Below are 18,028 nucleotides of genomic sequence, written 5' to 3' on the forward strand. Positions count from 1 at the left end.
CTCGCGACCGCGCGCGCCGTGACGTCACCATCGTGACCCCCCCCCCTCCAACATTCCCCCACCGCCGCGTGCGAGAGACCGCTTTGCGACACCGCCTGCCGTAAAGCGTTTAACTGCGCATGCGCAGTGCGCGTCTCTGTCGTCGTCGTTGAGGGAGTAGGAGAGGAGGCAAGAGCAGCGATGGCAGCCCCAGCGAGACCGCGCCGCGTGCTCGAGGAGGACTTCTCCAAGATCGAGTTCGAGACGAGCGAGGAGGTGGACGTGACGCCCACCTTCGACTCCATGGGGCTGCGCGAGGACCTGCTGCGCGGCATCTACGCCTACGGTGCGGCGGGCCAGGCCAGGCCTCGGCAGCGTTGCCCAGGCCTCGTCTCGCCTAGCGTGGGCCTAGGCTGCGTGATGTCGTGTTAGCGGCGAAGCGCGGTGTCTTTTGTTAATGGTGAAAGTGTGTTAAAGATTGTGTTAGTAGAGTAATGGTGACGTTGAGAGTGTGTTAAAGATTGTGTTAGTTTAGTAATGGTGACGTAGAGAGTGTGCCCCCGTGTTAGTGGTGAAAGTGTGTTAACGATTGTATTAGTAGAGTAATGGTGACGTAGAGAGTGTGCCCCTGTGTTAGTGGTGAAAGTGTGTTAAAGATTGTGTTAGTAGAGTAATGGTGACGTAGAGAGTGTGCCCCTGTGTTAGTGGTGAAAGTGTGTTAAAGATTGTGTTAGTAGAGTAATGGTGACGAGAGTGTGTTAAAGATTGTGTTAGTAGAGTAATGGTGACGTAGAGAGTGTGCCCCCGGGTTAGTGGTGAAAGTGTGTTAAAGATTGTGTTAGTAAAGAAATGGTGACGTTGAGAGTGTGTTAAAGATTGTGTTAGTAGAGTAATGGTGACGTAGAGAGTGTGCCCCCGTGTTAGTGGTGAAAGTGTGTTAAAGATTGTGTTAGTAGCATAATGGTGACGTTGAGAGTGTGTTAAAGATTGTGTTAGTGGTGAAAGTGTGTTAAAGATTGTGTTAGTTTAGTAATGGTGACGTTGAGAGTGTGCCCCGTGTTAGTGGTGAAAGTGTGTTAAAGATTGTGTTAGTAGAGTAATGGTGACGTAGAGAGTGTGCCTCCGTGTTGATGGTGAAAGTGTGTTAAGATTGTGTTAGTAGGGTAATGGTGACGTTGAGAGTGTGTTAAAGATTGTGTTAGTAGAGTAATGGTGTAGTTGAGAGTGTGCCCCCGTGTTAGTAGTGAAAGTGTGTTAACGATTGTATTAGTAGGGTAATGGTGACGTTGAGAGTGTGTTAAAGATTGTGTTAGAGTAATGGTGACGTTGAGAGTGTGCCCCCGTGTTAGTGGTGAAAGTGTGTTAAAGATTGTGTTAGTAGGGTAATGGTGACGTTGAGAGTGTGCCCCCGTGTTAGTGGTGAAAGTGTGTTAAAGATTGTGTTAGTAGGGTAATGGTGAAGTTTAGAGTGTGCCTCCGTGTTAGTGGTGAAAGTGTGTTAAAGATTGTGTTAGTAGAGTAATGGTGAAGTTTAGAGTGTGCCTCCGTGTTAGTGGTGAAAGTGTGTTAAAGATTGTGTTAGTAGAGTAATGGTGAAGTTTAGAGTGTGCCTCCGTGTTAATGGTGAAAGTGTGTTAAAGATTGTGTTAGTAGAGTAATGGTGACGTTGAGAGTGTGCCCCCGTGTTAGTGGTGAAAGTGTGTTAAAGATTGTGTTAGTAGAGTAATGGTGACGTTGAGAGTGTGCCCCGTGTTAGTGGTGAAAGTGTGTTAAAGATTGTGTTAGTAGAGTAATGGTGACGTTGAGAGTGTGTTAAAGATTGTGTTAGTAGAGTAATGGTGACGTAGAGAGTGTGCCTCCGTGTTAGTGGTGAAAGTGTTAAAGATTGTGTTAGTAGGGTAATGATGACGTTGAGAGTGTGTTAGTAGAGTAATGGTGACGTTGAGAGTGTGTTAAAGATTGTGTTAGAGTAATGGTGACGTAGAGAGTGTGCCCCTGTGTTAGTGGTGAAAGTGTGTTAAAGATTGTGTTAGTTTAGTAATGGTGACGTTGAGAGTGTGCCCCGTGTTAGTGGTGAAAGTGTGTTAAAGATTGTGTTAGTAGGGTAATGGTGACGTTGAGAGTGTGTTAAAGATTGTGTTAGAGTAATGGTGACGTTGAGAGTGTGCCCCTGTGTTAGTGGTGAAAGTGTGTTAAAGATTGTGTTAGTAGAGTAATGGTGACGTAGAGAGTGTGCCTCCGTGTTAGTGGTGAAAGTGTGTTAAAGATTGTGTTAGTAGGGTAATGGTGACGTTGAGAGTGTGTTAAAGATTGTGTTAGTAGAGTAATGGTGACGTTGAGAGTGTGTTAAAGATTGTGTTAGTAGAGTAATGGTGACGTTGAGAGTGTGTTAAAGATTGTGTTAGTAGAGTAATGGTGACGTAGAGAGTGTGCCTCCGTGTTAGTGGTTAAAGTGTGTTAAAGATTGTGTTAGTAGAGTAATGGTGACGTAGAGAGTGTGCCCCCGTGTTTATGGTAAATCTGAGAGTGGTCGTGTTTATGTTAATTACAGTTATGTACGTTAAACTTATTTCCCACCGTACGTAGCCAACTGTGATAATCGAAGGTGATAAAGCTGAGAGTGATCGTGTTGATGATAAAGCTGAGAGCGTGGTCGTGTTAATGATAATAACAATAATGGTAAAGCTGTGGGTGTGATCGTGTTGATGGTAAAACAGAGTGCGCTCATTTGAATACATTGGTGGTGAAGTTGTGTGGTTTATGGTGTTCATTGTAGCGTTGCAATGAAATGGAACGCGTGCGTCCGACGGCGCGAGCGATGGCATGAACTCGGGTGGAGGTAGACCGCCACCGCGAGACTTAGAGAAGCCTTCATCTAGCAGTGGATTGATAATCATCACTGCTGATAATTATACGGATATTATGATCAGTTTATTCGGTGGGACTTGTTAGGGCTTGTAAGAATTCACTGTTAGTTTTGTATACGATACGGGTGGAGCTGTGGTGCATTGGTTAGCGCATATAACTTGTAAACCCGGTGTTCTGAGTTCAATTTGTGGCCTCGATCAACAGAGGAGTGAGTGATACCGTCACTAGTATTACACTATTGAGAGTTTCTGTTGATAGGTTACACGGATGGTCCCGTTTATCCACTTTCCCGGCTATTTAACAAGGAAGATCCGTGAGGTGTGAGCACGGTGCTGTCTGTTATAGTAATTGTGTTCAAATCTAAGCCCTGGTGTTTTGTCTGGGGGTACACAATGGCCGTGGCATGCGACACTGAGCTGACTGTCGAGACCCTGGGTCTGAATCCGGATTCCATGCACACGTGATGAAGCTGAGCTTTTGTGTGCCGTGAGTTTTTAGAACTTAGCCCAGTCACGACTGACTGCACAAAACAAACCACTATATATAAATACATTCGGGGGCTTTATGTTTTTTCCCAGACAAAGTCTTGAGACTCAAACACGAGACGAGTACAGGCCAAACCACCATGAATAAATATAAACACAAAATAATAAAAACTGGTACAATCCCATACAGCAAAGCTATCACATGTGATTATCAATAATGCTCAAAAATCCTAAACGAACAACCTTACCTGAAAGTTGCATCTGTTAACAAAACTGTGGTGTACCAATGAGAGTGTAACGAGTGTGTAACAAGAGCGGCACGTTGTGTGTTTCAGGTTTTGAGAAGCCCTCGGCGATCCAGCAGCGAGCCATCAAGCAGATCATCAAGGGCCGTGACGTCATCGCACAGTGCGTTCGCCCACTCGGAACAATCGCTCTTCGTGTAGACCCACACGCAAGCCACACACAACACTAACAATCCACACACATCACACACAACACTAACAATCCACACACATCGCACACAACACTAACAATCCACACACATCATACACAACACTAACAATCCACACACATTACACACGACAGTCACAATCCACACACAACACTAACAATCCACACACATACACAACACTAACAATCCACACACATCATACACAACACTAACAATCCACACACATCATACACAACAGTCACAATCCACACATCACACACAACACTAACAATCCACACACATCACACACAACACTAACAATCCACACACATCATACACAACACTAACAATCCACACACATCACACACAACACTAACAATCCACACACATCGCACACAACACTAACAATCCACACACATCGCACACAACACTAACAATCCACACACATTACACACGACAGTCACAATCCACACATCACACACAACACTAACAATCCACACACATACACAACACTAACAATCCACACACATCATACACAACACTAACAATCCACACACATCATACACAACACTAACAATCCACACACATTACCCACGACAGTCACAATCCACACATCACACACAACACTAACAATCCACACACATCACACACAACACTAACAATCCACACACATCATACACAACACTAACAATCCACACACATCACACACAACACTAACAATCCACACACATCGCACACAACACTAACAATCCACACACATTACACACGACAGTCACAATCCACACATCACACACAACACTAAAAATTCACACACATCACACACATGAGTTACAATCCACACACATCACAAAACAGTCACATCCACGCAGATCACATACAACACTCACAATGCACACACATCACCCGACAGTCACAATCCACACGACACTCAAAATTCGCGCGCGCGCGTATCGCAGACCAATCACAACTCGCGTGCAGATTAAAGGGCCACAATCCACACATGGGTCACAGACGAATCACAACCCACACGAGATGTAACGACGACTCCTCTATCTCGCCCACCCGCCGTGCACAGGTCTCAGTCCGGTACGGGGAAAACGGCGACCTTCTGCGTGTCGGTGCTCCAGTGCCTGGACACCCAGGTGAGAGACCCGATTGATGGGTTGTTGCAGTCGATGTTTATTTCACCAGGTAAGGCCGTACTGAGCTGTGCAGTTCTACTTCAGAAGCGACCTGGCTATCACAAATGATAGCTCAACGAAGTGGCTTATCGTCGTGTGGAAATCTATAGCGGCAGCCAAATACTCTTAAACGCGTGGTGACGTTGATTCTAAATGTGGAGGGAGAAACCGGAGGACCCGGAGAAAAATCCACGTAACCACGGGGAGAACGTGCAAATTCCAGATATACTGTCGTCAGGGTCGGGATCGTACCTATGACATCCTGTATCCCAGGCGAGGTATTTAACATCTCGCCACTGTGGCGCCGATGTGGAGAGAGGCTCTGTAATGTTAGCTACGTCTGGAGTAGTAACAATACTCGTGTCATTTAATAAAGCATGTCCTCACTGAGTCTCAAGGTTGTCTTTGCAAGAATTGGTCTGGGACAGTGCTGTAGCCATGCAGATGATTATCCTTATAGTCACCGTGGTGATGACAGCAAGGATGGTGACAGTACGGAGAATAATACCGTTGGTGATGATTACATTTATTAGGACAAAAGTAGTTATGGTGATGGTAACAGTGAAGACAATAGCGCTGTTAATGATGGTGAATGTAGAGTAAATAGTAATGTTTATAATAGTGGTGGTAATGGTAGCGGTGGCGATAGCCGTCATACTGATAGTGGTAATGGTGGTTATAGTGCTACTCGTGATGCTAATTTGTGTGTGTGTGTGAGTTACAGGTCCGGGAAACCCAAGCCCTCATCTTGTCTCCAACAAGAGAGTTGGCCACACAAATACAGAAGGTACAATTTGCTGCGTGCGCTTGACACGCATAAGCGAGAGTGTGACCTGCCGATAGTTGTCAAGACCAAACTGCTGTACACAAATAATATGAACACGATTGTAGTTGGGAATAACGTGGCAGTTGTAAGTTAATTTTTGAGAAGTGGATAAAAACAAGCCCATTTTTATTGGCGATTCCTCATCTATTGATTCCATGCATCGCTCGCTCGTGTAGACGCCACAGTGGCGAGATGTTAGCTACCTTGCTTGGTATACAGGAGGGCATGGATTGATCACGACCATGACGCCTGCTGTATATTTGGAGCTCGCAAATATATAGAATTAACGTGCGTTCAGAGTATTTTGCTGTTATACACTTCCACGTGATAAGCCACTTCGTTGAGCTGACATTCGTGGCCAGGTCGCTTCTGAAAAAGAGCTCTACAGCTCAGCGGGACCTTTCCCGGTTAACATAAAAAATAGTTTTAGTAAAATAGTGTAGACTCACGCGGCCTCGAGGAGTCTCTCACTCGGTCAAGCGTCGCCCCTTCCGCGGCCCTCCAGGTGCTGAAGGCGCTGGGAGACTACATGAGCGTTCAGTGCCACTCGTGCATCGGCGGCACCAACGTGGGTGAGGACATCCGCAAGCTGGACTACGGGCAGCACGTCGTGGCCGGCACGCCGGGCCGTGTCTTCGGTACGTTGCCCCACGCCGTTACGTCGATTGCAGCTGCGTTTTCATCCGGAAGCGTCTTTCTTGCACCTACCCCCCGTTGTGCTGCCCAGAGCCCACCGCTTTGCTGCGTTTTATATAACGTGATTTACGTTGGTTTCGCGTTATCCGTGGGTTGTTTTTATGTCCTGGCCACACCGCGTAAACGAGAGTTGTGTTTTTTACGCGGCTCGGAGTTCCGTGTTATTTGTGCTCGCGCTTGTGACTGACACACGTGCGATGTTGGTGACTTTTTTGCACAGACATGATCCGTCGCAGGAATCTGCGCACGCGTGCGATAAAGATGCTGGTTTTGGACGAAGCGGACGAGATGCTCAACAAAGGTGGGCGGCTCGCTCACTCGCACGCTCACTCGCACGTGCCGACTCGCACTCCTTGACACGCACGCAAGGGCATACTGGGACACCTCACCCGGGGGTTACAATAACATTGTTCAATTCCTTACCTTGGCTAACATTCGATGCGTTACCTCCGTTAAAATCTCGCCCCCGGCGAGATGTTAACATTCAATTCTGACCTTGATGCTTTTGTATATTTGAAGATTGCACGTTCTCCCTGTGGTCGCGTGAATTTTTCTCCGGGTCCTTCGCTTTTTCCCTCGACATTTAAGAAAATGCATTTAGAGTATTTGTCTGCTTAAAATTTCTACGTGATGATAAGCCACTTCGTTGAGCTATCATTTGTGGTCGCTTCTGACAAAGCTGTGTAGCTCAATGGGCCTTTCCTGGTGAAAAAAGATAATAGTTTATAGTTCATTTCATTTGTCAACTCAACCGTAACCCTAATTAATCCAAATAAATTGTATTTGAATTTGTCGTGGCCCAACCGTAGTTTTATTAGCCCACCGTATAATTGTCGTATGCGGGTGCTCCACATCTTACCGAATGGTCACGTGAGGTCACAATAGGTTGTTAAACGGAGTTCCTGGTGCCGTGTGTGAACGTGAGCGCTGGGGGAGACAAACGTAATCACTTAAAAGGAGTACCGAGGCTTTCCTGGACAAATGAGCATAATTAATAGGAGTAAGCAGACCTTGAAAATCAATTGTCAATTTGAAGAGGAAGCCAGTGCATACATTAAAGAACCCTAGTGATGTGTGTGTTCGCGAGCGTTTTTAACGACGCTCAAATGCCTCGGCGACTCCACATCGCCCTTACATCAACATCTCGCCTCAAACATTCGCAATCGGAATGTTCAATTATACTGGAGGAATCCGATGAGCTATAAAGCTCTTTCACAGATGTCCAGCAGAACCACAGACGGGTTGGGCAGACAGCGGTCGCGCGATGAGCCGGTGTCAAATTCTGTGGGGTTTTCTTATGGGCGGAAACTAGAGAACCTGGAAGAAACTCGTGCAGAACAGGGAGAGAACATACACATTCCACACAGCAAGGCGCCCGAGATGGGAATCCAACCCAGGCACTTCTTGCTGTGAGGCACGAGCGTCACCACTGCCGCTAGCCGCCCTGCCAGTAGTAAACATTCAAAACGAGACCACCCCCCCCCCCGCAATGACGGCTGTCACGGTGTGGCACAGTGACTCGGCACCTGCCAGCGATGATTACTCTGGGTCATCCCAATCGAGTAATTTGCGGCCTAATTGTTTTTCAAACTTGGACCGTGACGCCGGCACACACGGTGGCTCACTCTGCGTACCCGATGGCATCGCACCGGATCCTTAACGTCCGCTGTGAAGCAGACGCCGTTAACCACCTGGGGTGGCCTGCCGGAATTTCGGAACGGTGGGGGGGCGAACGCGCCGCGGCCGTGTCGCATCGTCGATGTATCGTTTTGTTGCCTTGGCAGGCTTCAAGGAGCAGATCTACGACGTGTACCGCTACCTGCCCCCGGCGACGCAGGTGTGCCTCATCAGCGCCACGCTGCCGCACGAGATCCTGGAGATGACGAACAAGTTCATGACGGACCCCATCCGCATCCTGGTCAAACGGTAGGGCATAGCGCGAATCGCACGTGGGAGGGGTGGGTGGGGGGCGTGGGGGGCAGCGGCGTAGCTAAGTGTGCGGGCGGTGCACCCGCGCCAGGGCCCCCTCGGGCTGGAAGGGCCAAGTCCCGGGCTACCAAGAGGCAGGGGAATTGGGGACAGGAGGGGGGGAGGCCCATTGCCTTCCTGGCCCATGCTGCCCAAGCCATGCCGTTGGCAGAGCAGTCTCTTTTGTTCATTTAAAGGGGATAGGTGTGTCTATCCCTTTTGTGTCGTGTTCTACCTTGTAAGGTCTGCCTAGCCTGTCCCATAGGTTCTGCCTTGCATTGTCTGTCCCGTTTGTTCCGTCCCGTTTGCATCGTCCGCCTTGCCCGTCGACTCGTTTGTTTGTCCGCATTACCAGCGTGGGTGTAGCACTGCCGGGCAACCCCCCACGCAACCGACACTGCGTGGGGAGGCCTTCATCCAGCAGTGGATTGACAAAGGGGCCGTGCATTTGTGACGCTGAGGGCCCCCCCCCCGCCACACTGACTTGGCACGCGTGTGGTGTTTGTGCGCCTCAAGTGACGAGTTGACCCTGGAGGGCATCAAGCAGTTCTTCGTGGCCGTGGAGCGCGAGGAGTGGAAGTTCGACACCCTGTGCGACCTCTACGACACGCTCACCATCACCCAGGCCGTCATCTTCTGCAACACCAAGCGCAAGGTGCCCCCCCCTCCCCCCTTCAAGCGATGACGTCCTGGGTGGCAGGGTGGCACGGTGGCACGGTGGCACGGTGGCAGGGTGGCGCAGCGGGTACCGCTCTTGTCTTGCGTGTACGTCGATTCGGGCGTCTTCCTGCGTGCGGTTTGCACGTTCTCCCCCCGTGCCTGCATGTGTTTCCTCCCACAGCTAAAAAAAACTACACAATCTCACAGGTATTGTGGCCAGACATGCCAATGCTGAAAGAATTGCCTACAAAATACGGGGTTAAAACATTGCTGTTACCCGGCTTGACCACCTGAACGTGAAATTGTATTTGTTGCACCGCTTCCACATCAGCAGCCATACAAAATAGGAGATTAGCGACTTCTCCCCATGATCATAATAACAACCAACAAGGCAGCAAGCCAGTCTGTTAAGGGAGCTTCTGTTTTGTTAGTCGATTGGAGGGTAGAAATTTGAGGGATCCATTTTCCATGGTAAATGTGTTTATACCCCCCCTCCCCTCATCACTATTGCAATGGTTTAATCCTCTTCCCCCGCTCCCCGCAACCGCATGGCGCAGGTGGACTGGCTGACGGAGAAGATGCGCGAGGCGAACTTCACGGTGTCCAGCATGCACGGGGACATGCCACAGAAGGAGCGCGACACCATCATGAAGGAGTTCCGCTCCGGTGCCAGGTGAGGTGCTCCGCCGCTGCTCCCCCCCCCCCCCCCCCACTGCTCCCCCGCCCCACCGCCCAGCGAGCGTCAAGCTGATGGCTCAGCCAAGTGCTGCACACCAGGCTTGGGCACTGTTCGACTTCCCTGATCCGATGAGCTCGGGGGGGGGGTGGGGGGTTTCTCGTACGTACGTTGAACTTCTTTCGCGTCTCACGTAGCCAACCGTGCTCATCTCGGAGGTGCGGGGGTGGAAGGACAACAAACAGAAAAAGCAGTGTTCTGAAGAAATGAGTCGTGTGGATTGTGTTCCCACGAGGCATTGGTGTCGGTGCGTTGGGGTGCGTCTGTGTGTACTGCGTGCGTGTGTGTGCCTGTGCGTCTGATGCGTGTGTTGCTGTGTGTTCCTGCGTGCGTGTTTGTGCGTGCATGTATTTGCTTGTGCGTGTGTTCACGTCACGTGCATCTGTGTGTACGTGTGTTTGCATGTTGGCAAGGGTGGGGAGCACAGCTGGTGCATCTGTCGGTCATCTCAGGCAGTTAACCCAGAACACCTCTGCCCCGCGAGCAAGCCTTCGACGGCATTATGTGGACTCTAAGCGCACCTAGCCTGGCGCAATCGTTTTGGAGGCGTGATTGCCACTTCGTGGTGAATGGCAGCGGCGGCTGCTGCTGCTATAAGCATGCGTCTGCGTTTGTCCCCGCGTGCATCTCTACGTCTGCGTGCGTGCAGCCGTGTGCTGATCTCCACGGACGTGTGGGCCCGCGGTCTCGACGTGCCCCAGGTCTCCCTCATCATCAACTACGACCTCCCCAACAATCGCGAGCTCTACATCCACAGGTATCCGTCCCGGCAGCGCCTAGCCGTCGCATACTCCGCACAACAAGCGCAGTGATTCACTGCTCAAAGATCAAAGTCGATGAGCGTTTGGAAATTGGCCTACATCTCGCGTTTGACAAATTCCACATTCCTATGGTGGGTGGGCGTGTTTATGCATAGGACAACCACCGCTGACTTCCCCACAGAGTGGTCCTTATTGGAAGCCAGGACAACAAGCAGGTTTCATAGGCAACGGGACGATTTATGTAAATCTTTATTAATCCCGATCGTGCTATCAAAGCCCGATATGTTTAATTCTCAGCTGGAATTTAGCCCAATTAGGTACACAATTAAATACAATGCTTAGGGGTTTTTTTCCTGCAGTTATTGGTGATCGGGCTTAGACCGTCGATCAACTCGCCAGACTTGAGAACGTGGCTTAATCACAGGGCACCATGGTGGCTAGGAGATGTTATCTTCCTTGTCTGGTACGCAGGAGGTTGTGGGTTCGATCCCAACCCTGATGCCTGTATATGATGCCTGAATGTTCTCTCCCCGTGGTGCCTTAATTTTTCTCCGGATCCTCTGGTTTTTCTCTCCGCATTTAAAGTCAACATGCGTTTAGAGTATTTGGCTGCTACAAATTTCCACACGATGATGATAAGCCACTTCGTTGAGCTATCATTTGTGATATCCAGGTCGCTTCTGAAAAATAGATAAATAGCCCAGTGGGCCTTACCTGGTAAAATAAAAAGTATGTTCATAGTACATCCATAATATAGGTTTTTTTTGGCTTAGATCACTTAAATATAAATGTGTCGTTAAACCCGCCACCATCTGACACGGCCAATTAGTAAGGGTTTGTCATGTAAACAGAACATGCCAATTCGTTACTAGTACAGCACACCGGTGTGTTGGAGAGCAAATCCACAACATTTGCAATGTGAGTACGACGTTTCGCCACTAGTTACAAACGGCATCATCAGGCGGACACAAATCTGGCTGCCCGTCTGCTGATGCCAGTTGTAATTACTGGCGAAACGTCGTACTCAGATTGTTAATGTTGTGGATTTGCTCTCCAAAACACACCGGTGCTGGCTCGGCGCCGTGGCTTCCACTCACGAAATATTTTTTTAACGAAAACCCGACGGTGCTTTCCGCCCGCAGGATTGGCCGATCGGGCCGCTACGGCCGCAAAGGTGTGGCCATCAACTTCGTGAAGAACGACGACATCCGCATCCTGCGCGACATCGAGCAGTACTACTCGACGCAGATCGACGAGATGCCCATGAACGGTAAGGGGCGCCTGCCGACGCTGCCGTTGAAGGCCCGCTAGTCGCTCTCCGCTGCTGGATGAAGGCCCCCCTCCGCCCAGCTCCCCGCCATGCCGTGCCGCTCGTAGACGTCGTTTGACCGTACTTCCCCGTGCTGGTCATGCACTACGACGAGACGTAGCGTGCAGGACAGACGACGTAAATAAGACGGTTCATGCGGTAGGTACGTTGCTTTGGGATGCGCTCGCATTTGGGTAAAGGTGCAGCCCTGCAATGAATTTCGTACGCCGCTGCCGGCGCAAAGGCCTCCACTTAAGGAAACTCAAGAGAGCCCCTCGATCGGTTATTTGGCCTATTCTTCCACCCGGCATACATCTAGGAAGAGGTGGGAGTACCCAGACTTCACCCCACCAGACACGACCTACTCATCGACTGTCTGTGGTTTTACTCTTACGGCTGGATGGGTAGAGGCCTGGGGTGGGGGTCACTTTCATGAACCTGCCCCCTCTTTCAACTGCCGTGCAGGGAGATGGAACCGGTGTAACTCTGGGTTGCAAGTCCATCGTACAAACCATCACATGCTCTTCCGATGTTAGGAAGCCACTGGAGCGATGCAGTTTTAAATCTTGATTGAAAACTCATTTCTTTAGAACTACTTTTTTCGTTTAGTTGTCCTTCGCCCCTCCCCCCCGCACCTCCGATTAGCACGGTTGGCTGCGTAACGGCACGAAAGAAGTTCAACGTACATACCACATACGTAATACATACACACCATACTCTTTGGCTCTTTCGGTAAAGTCACGTAGGTATAAAATTAAATAAATTAAATCACGACGTTTCGGGCGCAACACAAGTGCCCGTCATCAGGTGGAAACAACCACAGCAATAAACAATTGCTAAAGTGGGCGAGGCTATATATACGTAAGAGGAGGGGAGGGGAGCCAGGGAGGCGAGATAGAGAGGGTGGGGATGTGGGGTAGGGGGAGTGGCGAAGTTCAAGATGCACATCGAGCACGACACAATGCCGGGTCTGGGCAGTGAGCGGGGCTGGAGGGTAGGAGGCTGAAGAAACTGGAGATGCGGATATGAAGGCAAACTATAAAGCAGTTAAGGTTTTACCTGGTTAATAACATCCTTCCAATGATTGCTCAATTTGTATCCATCTTCTCGGTTGAAGTTATGTCTGTTTATATATCTGGATGGCTTCATGAACAAACCTTTGATAGTAGCTCAAAGGTTTGCAGAGCACCTTGGTCTCGAAAAAAACAATATCATGAGAGCCCACAGCGTTAGAACAATGGTCAGCCACAGCGGAGGTATTAGTCCTGCCGTGTTTCAGATCTGCCTTGTACTCGCGAACACGGTCCGAGATATGTCGTTTCGTTTCCCCAATGTAACACCCACCACAGGTGCAACTTAGTTTGTAGACTCCCGGATATTGCATGTCAGGAATGACATCCTTCACAGATGGGATTGGATCACGGATTTTGTGTACTGTACTGAATCGAACCTGGATCTTGCGTTTGTTTAAGATTTTGGCAATATTTTTGGTAACGCCTGCTATGTATGGTAACGTGATGGTTTTGATCGACTTCTCAGGGGGTTGTTTCTCCATGGTTGGAGAAACAGATTTGCGGATAATGTGGTCCGAGTGCCCATTCATCTTGATGGTCTGGTGTACGTGTTCTAGTTCACTGGCTAGGTGGTGTTGGTCAGACATGTAGTGGGCCCTGTGGTGCAGTGTTTTGATGAGGGAATTCTTCTGTGCCGGATGGTGGTGGGAATCAGGTTTCAGATAGGAATCTGTGTGGGTGGCTTTCCTGTAAACAGTGTCCCAAAGAGCCATCAGGTTTTTTCTCAAACAAAACATCCAGGAATGGTAGCTTACCATCCTTCTCCACTTCCATAGTGAATTTGATGGATGGGTGTATGGAATTAATGTGGTTGAGAAATTGGTTCAATGCTGGCAGGCCATGTGGCCAAATGACGAAAGTGTCATCCACATATCTCTTCCACAAGGAAGGACGTAGGGTGGATGTCTGGATGGCATCTGTTTCAAATTTCTCCATGAAAATATTCGCCATCACTGGTGATAAGGGGGAACCCATAGGGGTACCTTCATTTTGTTTGTAGAAAAAGTACCATTCCAGGTGAAGTAAGTGTTGGTAAGGCAGTGCCTAACCAGAGTAGGAACATCAGGATTCAGTCCATGTTGGACTAAATCTTAAATTATTGCTAAGGTGTCAGGCACTGGAACCTTGGTGAACAGAGAAACCACATCAAAGCTGATGAGAAGATCATCTGGGGACAGTGAAATGCCCTTGATTAGAGAGACCAATGAGCTGAATTAAGTTCTGCTGAGGTAGTCTTGCCAGTGAATGGAAGCAAGGTATCAGACAGAAAACGGACCAGCTTGTAGGTAGGTGAGTTGATAGTGGAAACGATGGGCTGAAGTGGAGTGCCTTCTTTATAGATCTTCGGAAGACCATAGAATCTGGGTGGTCTAGAAGCAGAAGGTTTAGGGAGAGCTGTTTGACTGGTTTGATAAGAGAAGTCGAACTGGTAATGATATTGTTGGTTTTTGTAGTCAGGCTGTTAGTAGGATCTTTGTTGATTTGGAGTAGCTGCCATCATTAAGAAGGTCCTGGATTTTGTTGTTGTATGTGGTTTTATCCATGATGACAGTGGCATTGCCCTTGTCGGCCGAGAGGATGACTATGTCATCCCTCTTTTTCAATTTTGCGAGTTCAGAGCGCTCGTCTTTGCTAATGTTACTAATGGGTTTTTTAGCCTTTTTAAGGATGGTGGCAATTTCAGCTCTCGCAACGTCTGTCGGGATGTGTCCCCTGGCTCCTCCCCCCCCCCCCTCGTACTCGGGCTCGGGTTGGAGCTTGCACTTCCCAGCCCCGGCATTGTGTTGTGCTCGGGTGCATCTTGAACTTCGCCACTCCCCCTACCCCACACCCCCACCCTCTCTATCTCTCCTCCCTGGCTCCTCCCCCACCCCCTCTTACGTATATATAGCCTCGTGTCACAAGCAGCCTCCTTTTGCCCACTTTAGCAATTGTTTATTGTTGTGGTTGTTTCCACCTGATGATGGGCACTTGTGTTGCGCGCGAAACGTCGTGATTAAATTTATTTTATTTTATATTTACGTGACTTTACCGAAAGAACCAAAGAGTATGGATTCCTGTAATCACGAAAACTTCAAATCTACTTACACACCGCTTGCTAAATCCCACAATTGTTCTGTTCTCCTCCACAGTGGCCGATCTCATCTGAGAAGAGCGTTCCATCGGCGGCGGCGGCGGCGCTGGGCCATGAGAATCGTCCCTCCGCTCGCTCGCTAATCCCCGTCCCCTCTTGGCAGCGCCCGCATCTGCCCAGCGCGTTCGTTTTCGTTTGGTTTCTCCGTCTTGTTTTTACATTTTAGGGGGGCCATCTGGGGGTCTCCACTTGGCTCTGTGTCGTTCAGTAGACATACAGTCCAACTGCCTCGCCACGTGTGCATTGGCCAAGGATGTAAACATGGAATGAGGTAGAGAAATTGTTAGGCAGCAGCACAGTGTCACAAGCCAGAATTCCACATGCACAACTCCTAGCCTCTGTTGCCCTATGTGTTTTGGGGCCCCTCGTCGTGAGATGACGATGTGTTCACATCTCGGTGTAGCTGGGTAACACTGTGGGCGTGTTGCCCCGTCACCAGCAACACTCACAACCCATCACTCCACCATCGTCGGCTCTCGGCATCATCGTCAATATCGTGACTTGGCACCGCTCTTAAAACTCAATCGTCCTCAACACCACCACCTTCGTCCTTAACAACACTCGTCACCACCATCAGTCGTCAAAAGACACAACACCGTCATCGTCACAGTTTTGGGTGTCAACAACATGAGCATTAATGTGGCAGGGCTGCGTCGCTCCCCCGAGGCCTCGGTGTTGGCATTGCAGGCCCACACCGACACCGCGGCATCGGCGGAGGGAGCACACGCCCACACTGCGGCATCATAGACCACACGACGCGGTCCGTGTGAAAGCGCGCCGCGGGTAATTGCAGAAGACGCCCAGCAAAGACGCCCGCACACGGGCAATGCAGTTGTCAAATATACGAGGCCGATGCCTTCACAGAGCGCAGCCTGAGCGAGAGAGCGCCTTCGCTGACAAAAAGATCGATGTAATAACACGCCGTGGACCATCACGCTGTCGCGGACGAGAACAATTCGGAACGACCCATCAATAAACAACTGTCGCTGAGAGCAATGTTAAACACACGTGCTCACGGGAGCAATGTGGAACACGCCGATTAACACGCTCGCAAACGAGAGCAACGTTGGGGGGCACACTATCGACAACCCATTCCAACTCTGGGTGAAGCCAGCCTCGCCCCCCCCCGGATCACGCCACTGAAATAAAAATAACCCTAGAAGTGTGCACATCCAGCTGCCATCACCACCATCACCAATCATGCCAACCTCACCATCACCATCCCTGCCACCACCACCGCACTACTTCACCACATCGGTGGCCAGTAACGTAAAAAACAAAAATCTGTCTTGGCCTCGTGGAGATTTCACTTTTATATTAAACCGCGTGGACTGGTTTTAGGCCCAGCGTTACCATAAATGGAATTTCTAACCCAAGTAAGAATTCCTTCTCTTGAAAATTATACCTTGTAATAAACCCGTCATTTTGTTATCCATCATGTGACTGTGTGTGTGTGTTTCGCTCATTGCATGTAGGATATGATGCATCAATAATGAAAATGTCTCCCCAACTCGTACATTTTAGGCACCCCTCGCCGCAGCTTTAGTCAATGGGCCGGAGCAGATATTCGTACCACCAAAGGTAGCAAAAGTCTGCTCGTCCCAATGTATTTGTACGGCTAATGAGCCGTACAGATACAGGAGAGAGTCCCGTGAATTACCTGGTAACCCCACTCGCCCCAAGTGGCTATCGCATAATTCACCGTTATTGGCCACAGAGATGGGAACAGCCAAGGTTATGCACCCTACCTCAGGTGTCACCCGCAAGTGAAACACCTTACGGGTGGCACCTGACGGGCGCCACGGTGGCGAGACGCTCGCTACTTCGCCTGCCACCTACAATCTCCTAGGTTCGATCCCGACCCTAACGCCTGTGGTTGCATGGATTTTTCTCGGGGTCCGCTGGTTTTTCTCTCTACATTTACAAACGTGTTTTTAGATTATTTTGGCTGCTATAAATTTATTTCCACGTGATACGCAACTTCGTTGAGCTATAGTTTGTGTTAGCCAGGTCGCTTCTGAAAAACAGCTGTTTTATTCTACAGTTGAAATCATTTTTCGTGGTAAAATAAAAAAAGTTTAAATCTGGTCTGGGCTCGTGGACAAATTGTACAAAATGTAACCGGTTGAAATCTGGACAAACCCGTGGTGTGTGCAGGTCGTGAGGGTTTGGGATGAGGCAATGACGTGCTTCTCGGTGCTGGGAACTGGCAAATTCGCTTTCCTCTGTTTACATTTAGCATATTTGAGAAAATGGACCGCTTGTGTTGAGTGCAAGTAGAATGCGCCGTGCCGCAGCCCTTCGGCAGTTGATAGACCGCGGTGGGAGCCGCCTGGCCTGCATACCCATGCATGTCATGCGCTCGTGATCTCAACTTGCCAAGCCGCCGCACATAATTCCCTCTTGTTAGCGAGCGCGAGGATGAGTCCCAGCCAAGGCGGCGAGAGAGCTGGCACCAGCAATAATTTATGCCCAAGCTCTGCCGCCCACTCTGGATATTGAAATGTTTTCAGCCGAATGAATGAGCCTAAATTTTTTGGAGGAAACTCACGCGAGCGAGGAAGCAACCCTCTCATTTTACGCGAGATGGAACAGGCGGAGGAGGAGTCCTTGCGAGCCAGTTAGGGCACTTGGACGCCCACGAAAGAATATCTTTTCACGACATGTTGCCACCCTCCAACCCTCGCTGCATGCCAGGCAACGTGCACACAGCCACCATCGCCTGGCCCGGTGGCATCGCGTTACCTCCGATTAGCGCGGTTGGATACGTGCAGTGCGAAATAAGTTCATCATACGTGCACATACGTGCACATTGTGTACATACAGGCAAACTGCGCTGTTTAGGGAACGCGCACTCATTACGTCGTGCGTGATGACGTAACCCGCACGCCATCGACTAGTGCGTGATGACTTCACCGC

The 18,028-nt window shown here is 49.6% G+C and overlaps 1 protein-coding gene across 1 annotated transcript; it reads left to right on the forward strand.

Moving 5' to 3' along the window:
• Nucleotides 1-88: 88 nt before the first annotated feature.
• EIF4A3 (eukaryotic translation initiation factor 4A3) lies at nucleotides 89-16,545 on the forward strand. Its single transcript, XM_032974379.2, has 12 exons — nucleotides 89-325; nucleotides 3,668-3,740; nucleotides 4,841-4,907; nucleotides 5,671-5,733; nucleotides 6,278-6,410; nucleotides 6,689-6,769; nucleotides 8,253-8,394; nucleotides 8,953-9,091; nucleotides 9,654-9,769; nucleotides 10,482-10,589; nucleotides 11,736-11,863; nucleotides 15,108-16,545. The coding sequence occupies exons 1-12, from the start codon at nucleotides 181-183 to the stop codon at nucleotides 15,122-15,124; spliced, it is 1,212 nt and encodes a 403-aa protein (XP_032830270.1). The 5' UTR covers nucleotides 89-180; the 3' UTR covers nucleotides 15,125-16,545.
• The last annotated feature ends 1,483 nt before the right edge of the window (nucleotides 16,546-18,028 follow it).

The sequence above is a fragment of the Petromyzon marinus genome, chromosome 53 (genome assembly GCF_048934315.1).
Source record: "Petromyzon marinus isolate PM22_M1 ecotype Great Lakes invasive population chromosome 53, UKy_Petmar_22M1.pri1.0, whole genome shotgun sequence".
Classification (NCBI taxonomy): Eukaryota; Metazoa; Chordata; class Hyperoartia; order Petromyzontiformes; family Petromyzontidae; genus Petromyzon; species Petromyzon marinus.